The 13,265-nt window shown below is 36.0% G+C and overlaps 1 protein-coding gene across 1 annotated transcript in view; it reads left to right on the top strand.

The window, feature by feature from the left end:
* The window catches only part of DMD (dystrophin), a 1,075,555-nt gene that overhangs the window by 268,540 nt on the left and 793,750 nt on the right, over positions 1–13,265 (top strand). Inside the window, 2 exon segments of the mRNA XM_035542302.2 lie at positions 4,746–4,927; positions 5,915–6,037. Of these exon segments, the coding sequence (XP_035398195.1) occupies positions 4,746–4,927; positions 5,915–6,037 (305 nt within the window).

Consider the following 13,265-nt stretch of genomic DNA (forward strand, 5'->3'; position numbering starts at 1 on the left):
CTCTTCTTGTTGTCCTCGACATCACTTGCCAGATTCAATTCCAAATGGGCCTTAGCGTTCCTTACTGCATCCCTGTGTATTCTGACAATGTCTCTATATTCCTCCTAAGTGGCCTGTCCCTTTTTCCACATGCTGTGTGCTTTCTTGTTCTATTTGAGTTTTGCCAGGAGCTCCTTGCTTATTCATGCACATCTCCTGCTTTGTTTGTTTGCCTTTTCATTCATAGAGATACATCGATCTTGAGCTTGGAGGAAGTGATACTTGAATAATGACCAGCTCTCCTGGACCCCCTTTCCTTCTAGGGCCCTAACCCATGGGATTCCTCCAAGTAGGTCTCTGAAGAGGCCAAAGTTTTCTCTCCTGAAGCCCAGGGTCACAAACCTAGTTTTTGCCCTGCTTCCTCCTCGCAAGATCCTGAACACTAACTCATGGTTACTGCAGGCAAGGCTGCCCCCAACCTTCACATCTGCAACCAGTCCTTATTATTTTGTTATCGTGAGGTCCAGTGGCCCACCTCTCATTGTTGGCTCCTCAACCACCTGTGTCAAAAAGTTAGCATCATGCTCTGTGGGAACATCCTGGACTGTTTCCGCCTAGCTCTGTGGTCTTTCCAGAAGATGTCAGGGTGGTTGAATTCCACTCTGAGAACCAGATCTTGTGCTTGTGAGGCTACTTCCAGCTGTCTGTAGAAGGCTTCATCTACTTCCTATTCCTGATCAGGTGGCCTGAAATACCCACAACAGTGTCAGTCATGGAAGCCTGCCCTTTAATCCTCATCCATAAGCTCTAAAATCACTCTTCATCAACCCCTAGGCAGAGCTTGATGCATTCTAGTTCCTCTCTCGCATAAAGAGCAATTCCACCACCTTGCCTTCCTGGCCTGTCTTTTCTATAAAGTATGTAGTCTTCCATGGCAGCATTCCAGTCATGAGAGCTATAACACCACGTTTCTGTAATTGCGATGAGATCTGTTGTGACCACACACAAATCTCCAATTCTTCCCATGCTACATACACGCATTGCTGTACAAACATTTCAGGGAGGTGATTGAACCTACAGGTTTCCCAGGAGGGATGCAATAGAATCCTCCATAGTCATGTCCTGTCCTCGCTTCCCTGGTTGTGTGCACCCCCTGGAGGTGTCCCAAGTTAAGCTGCTTTTTTGCTGCCTACCTTGTCCCTGTAACTCTCCTCTTTCCACATCCTTCCTAGTTTAAAGCCCCCATTACTAGGTTGGCCATCCCGTTAGAAAAGACATGCCTCTCTTAGTGAAGTGGATCCTATCCAAGTGCTTCATGTAACTTCATCTCAGTTTAAGTACTAAATACTCACAGTTTTCTTTTAAATAATATTAATCTGCCAGCATAAACTTTTCAAAAACAGAAGATTCCTCTCAATAACAACTGGCAATTCATGCTGAATATTTTTCCAATACTTCAGTACAACTGCCTTGTTAAGGTAGTGGAATGGCTTTCAGAGCTCTCCAAAGACTTTAAGATTCTTGATTGATGAATGTGTTAATAGTATAATTTTTGTTAAGGTTACAAGACTTCCCATTTTAAATTCTTTTTTGACTTCTGGCCTACTTTGTTTCTATTCTTTTGAATTTATTCTTTTAAATCCTATTGTGGATGATCACTGCCAAGAAAATGGATGAAATACTAAGTGATAATTCTGAATTGAATTTAGGGAAGATACCTTGTTTTTGAAAAAAAATCCATGATAATTCTTTTTTTGTTTGTTTTTACTTTTTCTTTCAAAACTACAATCTGAATAATAGCATAGTTTACATAATTTTATTTATTTATTTATTTATTTTTAAAGCATCTTCTGTGTTTTCTGAGAATGGGGGATTAGTTTTTAGAGGGTGTAGGTTAGCTTGGCAAATTTTTCCCCCAGAAATGAGAGCAGATTTATTACCAAAGAACTGGTGATTTTTCTTGCAAGAAAGTGCATAATCTTAAATTTATTCTCTGTCTACCTGCTAGGATTTCAAATATCTATCAGACTAACAGGTGATAAAGAGAATATATTAGACTAGGAGACAGAAAAAAAAAAAATGAAGGCAGAGGCATACCACAGGACAACAGAAATCTTTTTAGATCCAATAATTTAAGAGCCTTCAAAGAAAAATTTGCAGACCCAGCTTGAAATTCTACGCTTTGTAACAATGTTCATTTAGCTATTTGTTGTAATTAATTTTTTTTCCTATTTATATGTGGATTCTGACAGCTGCTTTTTATTTGTCAGAATAGGAAAATATTTTTTGGCATGTATGTTGTTTGTAAGATATTTGCTTTATTTATTGTGTGAGGTAGTTGTGTACATAAATAATAAGCTATTTACCTATCTGATTGCTAGAACAGCTGAAATGGAAAATAATGAACAACAAATGGAAGAATCACAACTGGCACAAATGTTTGTTCTCCTTCAGAGTATACCGCTGTATTTATAAAGACATGGATATTCTTGTAAGCATCAATTACAAGTAGACACTGAGGAGAACTAAACACTTTTTGTTTAAAATATTAATGAGAAGACAAGATAGTGGTCACAGCAGAATACTTCCAGCACTGAAACAGTGTCATAGAAGTGAAGCCTATGTCACGTATATTTTAAAATGAACATATTCTGTATACTGTGATATTATTGAAATAATAAGATGGGGGGAGGGACAGGGGGGCAAGGAGGTGGGGGGGTTGGGAACTGTGCCATTTTTTCCAGCCACTTCTATGTAGAATTAAGTTTTCAAATTTCTTTTATAATTTATAAAGATTTAAAGATAAGTCCGAAATTGAAACCAAAAATACTGATAAGACGTACCTGTAGGACCAGGTATCTTCTGTTGATTTCCAAATATAAGTGGAGTATTCTGCATTCTGGGAAGAGAGAATGAGATGTATTATTGAGTCTGCCAGAATACGTTAATTACTTTATTTTTTTTTTCTGTACTGAAGTCTTAGCTAAACCAAAATTGATTTCACAGAATGAAAGAATGGTTTAGGTGGCAAGGAACCTATGGAGGTTGTCTGGTCCAACTCCCTGCTCAAGCAGGGACACCCAGAGCAGGTTGCCCAGGGACAGTGTCCAGGTGGCTTTTGAAGACCTCCAAGGAGGGAGAGACTCCACAGCCTCTCTGAGGCAACCTGTACAGTAAAAACTGAGAGCTCTTGTGTTTCTGCTAGCACTTACGTTAAGCATGTATGGAATTAATGATAAATTTCTTGTACAACAGTCTTTTTACATTTGATTCACGAGACTAAGTATGGGAGGTAAACTTTTATGCCAAATAACAAAAGAACTCCTTCAAAGAACTACTATGTAACTTACATGCTTTTGTTTTGTTTTGATTTTACAAATTGTTATTGACATGTTGTGCTGGTTTGGTTGCTTGAATGGTTTTATGTTTTGGATTTGTAGTGGAATAGTGCTGATAACACACAGATATGTTAGTTGTTGCAGATCAGTGCTTGCACAGAGTCAAAGTCTATCCTTTTCCCAAGCTGCCGGCTAGTGAGTAGGCTGGGGGTGCAGAAGAAGATGGGAACGTGCGGACATATGTGGGACAGCTGATCCCAACTGACCAAAGGGATATGCCATACCATATGGCACCATGCTCAGCAATAAAACTGGGAGGAGTTGGCTGGGGGTCTACCATTGCTCAGGGACTGACTGGGCATCAGTTAACTGGTGGTGAACAATTATGTTGTATATCACTTGTTTTTTTCCCTTTGGTTGTGTTTTTTCTTTTCTGATTTTCTTTTTCTTTCTTATTAAACTATCTTAATCTCAACCCACAAGTTTTCTAACTTTTTGCTCTTCTGATTCTCTTCCCTTCATCCAGCTGGGTGTGGGGTGAGTAGTGAGCAAGCTGCTCTGCAGCGCTTAGCTGCCTACTGAGGTTAAATCACAGCAAATATTGACTCAGACCAAACACATTTCATGATTACATATATATATATATATATAATATATATATATATATGTATGTATACATATATATATATATATATAATGAGTATGTGAAAAAAAATGAAATCACCTTTGTGTTCCTGTAAAGTTTCTTGTACTTACTGCTATAGTCCACACAGAGTTTATAGGTACCCTTTTAATAGAGTTGTTCTAATATGTATTGTAATGTCTGTGGATACAATGTTCCTTAGGTGTCATTAATGGGCTTCAGGAAGAATATAAGACTGTGCAGAATATAAGAGCTATGTAGTTATATTAGCGGTTGGCTTCACTACTTGTTTTGGGTGAAAATGCTTTCTAGATAAATCTTTTTTTTTTTTTTTTCTGTATAACTTGCTTGTAATGATTAAATGATACAAAGAGAACATACAAAGCACAATTTTGAAAATGAAAATGAGATTGTCCTTTAAAAAAAAAATCAGTATTTGTACATCAGAAGAAAACGCAGCTTTTCCTATGTCTTGTCCTGTTTAACGAGGATCGTGCTGTCGAATTGCATACTGTGTGCATTTTGACTAAACAAATACAGGAGGAAATTTCATGTTGAATGAGAAAACAAAATTAACATTTTAAAATTTGGCTCCTCCTTATTGGTATGCAAGTTTGGTCTCTAATTTTAAAACTGGTTGTAAGGTTCTAATTAGTCTCTAGAGAACACACATGGACAATAGATCACTCATTAGTCTATCAACTTTCCATGAAGCTGATTGGCTATTTTCTCATGCACAGTGTCTAATGTGGAAACTGAAATAATGTATGTTAATTTCCTTCCAGACATTGCAACTGCCTGTCCAGATAAGAAGTCCATCTTAATGTACGTGACTTCCCTCTTCCAAGTTCTACCCCAGCAAGTCACCATGGAGGCCATCAGGGAGGTGGAAATGCTGCCACGGCACTCAAGGGTCACCAGAGAGGAGCACATTCAAGTACATCATCAACAGCATTTTTCACATGAAGTGAGTTGTTCTTGCTCTCTTCTTTTCTGCTTTCATCTTGCTGCTCTAATGTGGTTATTTCCTTTACGTGCCCCAGGAGTTTGATGTTAGATCTCCAATAGAAAGCAAAAAAATCCATGGGCTGTTATATTTGTAGTAAAGACTGTCCTATGTACTTGTCTGCATGAAATGTACTTTTGTATTGCTTTTCACCTTGCACTTAGCAGTTTAAAAAGTAACTTTTAATGAAGTATTTGCTTAGTACTTCTGTTTTACAGCACTAGGTGTTTTGAATGTGGAAGGAAGAACACAAAACCTGGATGAAGTTTTCCATTTAAACAGAGACATGTTAGAGACCCTTTTGCCTTTTTTACAGAGTAGATATTGCCGTTTCTCCATATTCATGACACATTTTTAATTACTTTTTTTTTTTTAGTATTTCATTTACACTGACTTGTATTTTAAGACTATTTGTTCTCAGCTCACTGTCAGCCTCTCAGAACAGTCACGTAATCCCTGAAGTTAATTATGCTTCCTGTATCAGTTATGTTTTTGACTGAAATCAAAATAGTCTCCATTTAAACGTTTAGTGGATTTTAGGCCTAGTATCCTTGTTCTGAATTTTGTCTCTATCTTGCTTTTGGGATTCTCATCTGCTCATGGTGAGCAGATGAGTATTGGCTTTGTTTATTCAGGATTTATTACAAGATCACTTTTTTTTTTTTTCTCCAGCCTTTCATGGTTAGTTATAAAGAACCTTCAATTCATATTGGTATTCTGCTGGGATCGAGTCCTGAAAGTTTGTATCATTTGGGGTGGGATGTCAATTAAATGAGAGCTTTCCTTTCCTTAATATTAGCCCAATTTTGACTGTAAATACTAGCACTGTCCTTGAAAAATATAACTGCTGATGCCCTTCCTATATTTACTCTTAAAATCCTTGGTTTAATTCTAAAGTCTGTGTTCCTATTCATATGCCTGTTCTTTCCACCTTTAATTTTTTCATAGATTACAGTCAGTGTACCCCAGGGACCTTCACCTTCTCCAAAACCACGGTTCAAAAGTTATGCATATACACAAGCTGTGTATGTCACATCCCCTGACCAAAAAAGGAGGCAGGTTCCTCCACAGGTCTGTCAATACTGCCATTTGTTTTAAAAATTGTTTTATTAAGCTTTTGCTTGGAATGAAGTGTGTGCATTTTGCTTATATCTGATATTGATGGCCCACTTTTTCAATTTTGTTTTTTCTTTTTCTTCTTTTTTTCCTTTTTCCTTTTTTTTTTCTTCGTTTTTAAGCATTTAAGTGTTTATTTTTTGCTGTGTATTTCAGCATGGCTGGCAATTGATGTTATGCTGATTGTTGGGGATGAACAACATTCAAAGATTGATGCCATTTTAGAATTATCTGCTTCCTTTTTTTATTCATTTTTGAAAATAGTACGTATATTGACTTTAAAGAGTACTAAAAATACAAACCAAACACAACCTGTATTGGCATATAATTGTTATTAAACTTTTGTCTCAGGTTTGATTATAGAAGAACAAGAACCATTTGTTTTCTGTTGCATTTCCCACCCTGCATAACTTTTAAAGAAAACTATATTTTCCAGAAGACTACTACAGTTGGGAAAGAAGAGAAAGGAAACATTAAATTTAATATTATTTATATGACCTGGACTATTAGATGACAGCAGCTGGTTATTTTATCACAAATGGCACCATGCCAACATTCAGGGTAGGGATTTGTTTGTTTTATTTTTATTTTTCTTACTTTTAAATAGCTTCAGTAGTTAAATGAAATTTGTTTCAAACAGTCCTCACAATGAGCCTTTCAGGAGTTAGATTTTTGTAACATTTGACAAGTGTGAGAGCCAAATATTGTGTAATATGTTCATTATTTTTTAGATAAAAAAAAAAAAAAAAAAAAAGATAGGTACTTATTTGGCACTACAGTGTGAGTTCTGTGGAGACTTAATACTGTCTAACCTCAAAAAAAAAATATTTCAAATTTACACTTTTATTCAACATTTTCTGAATCTACTCTTCAAGTGACAGGTCATTACATTCAGTCATTACTAAATAATGACTTCCTTTAAGTATTCTAAGAAAGAATACTGCATACATCTGCATGAGCCCTGTTACATTATACTAACATCAAATGTGTTGCAGTGGTGATTAATACAGCATTTAAACAAGGCATTTAAAACTGGTATAATTGATTTCTTCTACTTAAATACTAAACTTGATAATTCCTAAAAATGAAAAGTCATGATAGAGCTTTTTTATTGAGCTACATTTGTTGCAACTGATTTTTTTTTTGCCAATATCCCTACCATTAAACATAATGTATAAGCTCATATAATTGAAGTTGATTCTTCAAAAAATAATTATCAAAATGTGCTAAGAAAATGTTGTTTTATTATTCAATCCTCATCTTGCATTCCGGTTTTCAGATCTTTAGAAAGTTGTGTCTCATTTCCATCTAGTTACCCAAGGAAAAAAATAGTAGATTTTCTATAATGTGATCTGCCAGTTTCAAAGGTATCTTAGGTGCTATCACTGAAAAGCAAGATTTTCACTATGTTGGTCTGTTGAAAAGTACAAATCATTTGTTCTATTGCTATAAACTGTCATCATACAGGACTTGAATATTGTCATTTCCCCAAGATAGTCAAAGATCATGCATAGAAATTATCAAGTTTTACAGCAGTTTCTCTCCAGAGGTTTTAGCTGCTAAGATTTATCTTAAATGTCATTGTGTTTAATTGGGTGATGTTTTTAAAGTTTTTCATTGGGAAGATTGTCCCAACAGATTTTTGTAATCCAAGCATGAGCCAACTGGAACTCAGAAGAAAAATAAATGAGACTTCTTTCCAAAGATTTTGAACGTTATCCTTCAAATTTTACCGTTAATGCCATATGTTTCCTGCATATGTCAATTGTCAGTGGTAAAGATGAAATGAATTATGATTATAAAGCTCTGTGTTGGCAAGAAGGAATAATATTTTTTCTGAAACTCATTGTTTCTTCTGTATAAAGTAGCATCAACATTTAATGTATATAGAAAACTTGGCAACACGAGTACACCTTCAGTGTCTCTGTTCCTTAATAGCTACCTTCACTGAAATTTTAAAGTTGTTGGAGAAAAACAGCTCAAAAACCCCTTTCTATTCTATCAGTTTCTTGAAATCCCAAACTTCCTGGACCATGGTCACAGTAGGACGCTGTGTTTTTATGGGTTTCACACTTTCCTTCTCTTCATCAACATTTGTAAACTCAGGAAAAACAGGCATTCTTTGTGAAAGTTCCTCTACCTCATTTGACATTGCAAGTGGCAGCATCAAGCCTTTAAAATGAATCATGCTATGTAAAATATTGTTGTGGTTTTGTTTTTTAATTTCTGAAAGCTTGAAGCACTGTATAGCCTATTTTCTCAATGCATTCTGTTACACCGTCATCTGTCAAAGTCTTTTATATTATTACCCTTATAACTTCTTTATAACATTTCGCTTCACTTTACCTGTCTCCTTATTGCTCCTCTGATTCTTAACACTTACCTTCAGAACCTGTGTGCAATTGTCTTTAAATCCTTTGTGAAATCTTAATCTATTTGTTACTTAGAAGTATTCTTCTCAGCAAGACCTACCATTTTAGTTGCACAAATTTTGGCCAGACAAGTCTTACTTTGCTTAACTGTGATGCATCTCAGATTCAAAGAAAATCTGTTCTACCAACCAATTCACTCAGTGCCTTCTTGCTCTGTGGTCTGTGCTTATCCGCATTTGGTTGAAGTTAAGCCTTTTAAAAAGCTGTTACTAACATGACTAGCAGTTCTGGTAGTTCTGGCAAAGAGTTCCCTTCCTTTCCCTTGCTTGCTTAGAAAGTGTTCATAAGCTCATGCAGATAATAGGCTGCAATTCTCAAATATGTATCCTTGACTTCACTGTATTAAGACCCAAGAGAAAATATGTTGACAAGTATTTTGTCTTGTACTCAATCTTTGTAATGAGACAGTCTGTCTAGCTTCACACTTAGAAGAAAAGGATCCTTAATTTTCTGAGACACTTGAAAATCTCCACTTAAAATTACCCTTTTGCTTCAGTTTTATATTTAGGAAAAACTTTCTGTTTCTGTTGCATCACTTCATCTCCTTGAACACCTGACCAAGAAGAATGACGACTCATTTTACTTTTTTTTTTTTAATGGTTTTCAGAGCAGTTTCTAATATTGATCCCAAGTAAAGCTTACTGTTTTCGTTTTTACTTGCTACCTACTGCCTGAACTCTGTAGGATGTAAAAGATAATGTCTTAGATGGGTTCAGGTACAAAGAAAAAGAAAATTAAGTTGTTAAACACTGCAGTACCTAGAAAACAACTTCTTAAAATATATTGAAAACGTAAATATGAAATGAGATAAATAAAATCTATCTATGGAGACTGGTACTAGTGTAAATAGGCTTTTGGCAAGGCTATTTAAAAAGCAAAATGTGATTCTGGCTGCTTTAAATATTTAAAATATGAAAAATCAAGCCTTCAGTATCTTGTAGATTTTTGTTCTTTTGACAGGAATTATAGTTTCATTTTTCTCTGGTATATGAAATACAATGTTTATGTGCAGGATTACTTTTAACATTTAGACTGATAAACTTCAGTAGATGTGAATTAAAATAATTTCAGACGCAGTCGTGGCCAACAGAGGGACAGTGTTACCCAGCACTGAATGATTTGCTTTGGGACTTCAGAATCAGAGGCTTCATGTCAGGCTTCAGTGTAGCATTATTTTGTGGGTAATTCCTAGCCCTGCAGTCATTTCTCTGTTTTGTGATATGGATTTTACAGAGTTAACATGTTAGACTTTAAATAATGTTCATTTAAGCTAATCCTATACCAGGGAGTCTCTTGAACATAGGGTTATCGATAACAGCGTACATGTCCAATATCATAGAATCATAGACTATCCCGAGTTGGAAGGGACCCATAAGGATCATCGAGTCCAGCTCCTGACACCACACAGGTCTACCTATAAATTCAGACCATATGACTAAGAGCAAAGTCCAAATGCTTCTTAAACTCTGACAGGCTTGGTGCCGTGACTACGTCCCTGGGGAGCCTGTTCCAGTGCGCGACAACCCTCTCGGTGAAGAACCTTTTCCTGATATCCAGACTGAACCTCCCCTGTCGCAGCTTGACACCATTCCCTCGGGTCCTATTACTGGTCACTAAAGAGAATAGATCGGTGCCTGCCCCTCCACACCCCCTCGCGAGGAAGCTGAAGACCCTCAGCCTCCTCTTTTCCAGGCTGAACAGGCCAAGTGACCTCAGACGCTCCTTGTATGTCTTCCCCTCTAGGTCCTTCACCATCTTCGTAGCCCCTCCCTGGACACTCTCCAACAGTTTCACGTCCTTTTTGTACTGTAGTGCCCAGAACTGCACACAGTACTCAAGGTGAGGCCGCACCAGCGCAGAGTAGAGTGGGACAATCACTTCCCTCGACCGACTAGCGATGCCATGCTTGATGCACCCCAGGATACAGTTGGCCCTCCTGGCTGCCAGGGCACATTGCTGGCTCATATTCAGCTTGTTGTCAACCAAAACCCCTTGATCCCTCTCTGAGGGGGGGGCTGCTGTCCAGAGTCTCATCACCCAGTCTGCACGTACAGCCAGGGTTGCTGCGTCCCAGGTGCAGGACCCGGCATTTGCTTTTGTTAAACTTCATGTGGTTGGTGATCACCCAGCTTTCCAATCTGTCCAGATCTCTCTGCAAGGCCTTTCCACCCTCAACAGAGTCAACAACTCCTAGTTCAGTGTCATCAGCAAATTTGCTCAGAACACCTTCTAGTCCTACATCCAAAATACATCCTACATCCAAAAAACATTGAAGAGAACTGGCCCTAAAATGGAGCCTTGGGGGACCCACTGGTGACCGGCTGCCAGCCTGATGTGGTCCTGTTTACCATAAATATATTTATGTTTACCATAAATATATATATATATACTTCCATAAATATATTTATGCCAATATATATTTGTTATATATATAACACATACTATACATTGTAATATGTTATATAATATATATTTATGAATATATATATTCAATCCAATATAAAAAGTAATTATAAACAGTTTATATATATTTTTCACTAGCAGCATTTAATGAAATCGTATGCAGACAGAATAAGCTAGCAGAAATGAACAACTGAATGGAAGCTGATGTGTGTTATTTGTACCATTAGGGGAAATGTAGTTTTCCTATTACTTAGTATTAGTTTATTCAGAGTAACTTGTTGAGTTTGAATTTGGCAGTAGCATCGAGAAATAGAAAGTGTACAACATTTTGTCTGTTCTAAAAGGTATCAGAATGTGATAACCAATAAGTGACTATATGGTTTTCCCACCGGCATTGCATTTGCAAATATTGTGAAGAAGAAGGAATTCATTCCTCTGCACATTATATGTTGGTTTTTACTCCAGCCTTTTTATGCCCTTTCAGTTTCTAATATAATTACCTTTTCTAAAATATTTTTTAATCTACCCATAATTATTCATTCCTTTCCAGAACACATTCTGTTTACTTCCAGTATTTGTGATCTTAAAAATTAGCTTCATTGTTTCTCTGACCTCATTTATTCTTACTCACATCCCTAATTGCATGGTTCCTGTACCTTTTCTGTTACCAGGTGCTTTCCCTGTTCTGCCATCTGATGTTTTGCTATTTCTAGTCTTTTCCCATCTCTCTTAAATTCAGTTTCAAAATCATTCTCTTCTGTATTCATGGCTTTTAAACTCATTTTTTAATTATTCATTCATGTTCATCCTAATTTTCCTGATTCTAACAACTCTTCTGTGTTTAGCCTTAACTTTGGCTTTGTTCATGTTCTGTGAACATATACAATAGCTACGGCAATGGATATGTGATTTTAAATGCCTACAGTTTAATAATACAGTTTTATACAGTTATGAAATTTTTATTAAATATTGGTACTTTTTGAGCAAACATGAAGGAGAGTATGACTACAAACAGCATATTTATATTTTTAATCTGTGGATTTTAGTATTATTAGTCTCTATGAAAGAAGTTAACAGCTATACAACCTACAATTCATGGTTGTATGGTGTCTCTACAAATAGAATTGGAACCCTGTACCGCTCTTTTCTTGAAGTATGCTTTCATGCCCACCTCATTAGTAATTATATCTGAGGAGTAATTTTAATTAAGTGAATTCCCTCTTAACAGAACCTGAAGGTAAATTCAGGTCATGTTACCAAGAATAACCACACTGGAGTAAAAGTTTGGCTTAATAAACACATCTAATTTTAGCCAGTCAACTGAAGTATAATTTAATATGAACTGCAAATATATATTTATGAGAGAATAATGGCCTATTTTAAGATACCTCTGTTTCATCATCTCAAAATAACAATGGCATATAGTTTGTATCTACAAGAGAGTAAATAGGATTCTATAAATTCTTTATATATGCTACACATGTAACATACATACTGAATTATTATTTAGTTTTAGTATTTATGTATGCTGCATATACATGTATATATAAACCAGAGATATTGTATCCCTCATTGTATATGTTACTTCTATATGCATGTGAGCGTGCATATACACATTCACACACTGGAAATATTTTATCCTTAAATAGCAAAGACGGGTATTTCTTATGTAGATCAGAAGCTATTCTGATTATTTTGGCATGAAAAATGCATGTGCAAATATATGTAGCTGCAAGAAAAAAAATGGCGTACAAAATAGGCATTATGTGAAGGCTAACTAAGGTACTTCTATTACCCTAAAATATTAGTTTTCACATGTGAATTCACATTGCAGCATTTTATTACAGTGATTAACTGAAGTGACTCTGACAAAATTGTTTCAATTACAAAAAGATGATTTCTTTGTTTAAAGAATTTTTTATTCATTTTCTTCATTTCCTACATTACATTTCTCTATTCTGAGAAGAAAACATAGGTGAAATAATATAGCTGGGAGATGTGGGTGGGTAAAAGCTGTTAACAAATAGCTTAACCAAGAATAACTAATAGTAAACTAGACATCTTTAATTCCTCTCTTTCCTACATCATGAATTTTTGCACGGTCTCAAAGTATCAAAGGTAATGTTAAGGTATACAGCATGAAAGTACCCTACCTTTCTACTTCTGTATACCTCGTTAAATTTAAGAATGTCCGTAATAGGTCTGTGTGACAACAAAATAGCTTTCATTCGTGAGAACAATGGGTTTTTCATCAATTATACTGTTTCCAGAAATGACCAATACTGGATACATAGGAATAAGAAAAGAGGTATGACTCATTACCTGTATCGAAGTATCAGCATATTCTC

This window comes from Cygnus atratus, chromosome 1, assembly GCF_013377495.2.
Source record: "Cygnus atratus isolate AKBS03 ecotype Queensland, Australia chromosome 1, CAtr_DNAZoo_HiC_assembly, whole genome shotgun sequence".
NCBI classification, from domain to species: domain Eukaryota; kingdom Metazoa; phylum Chordata; class Aves; order Anseriformes; family Anatidae; genus Cygnus; species Cygnus atratus.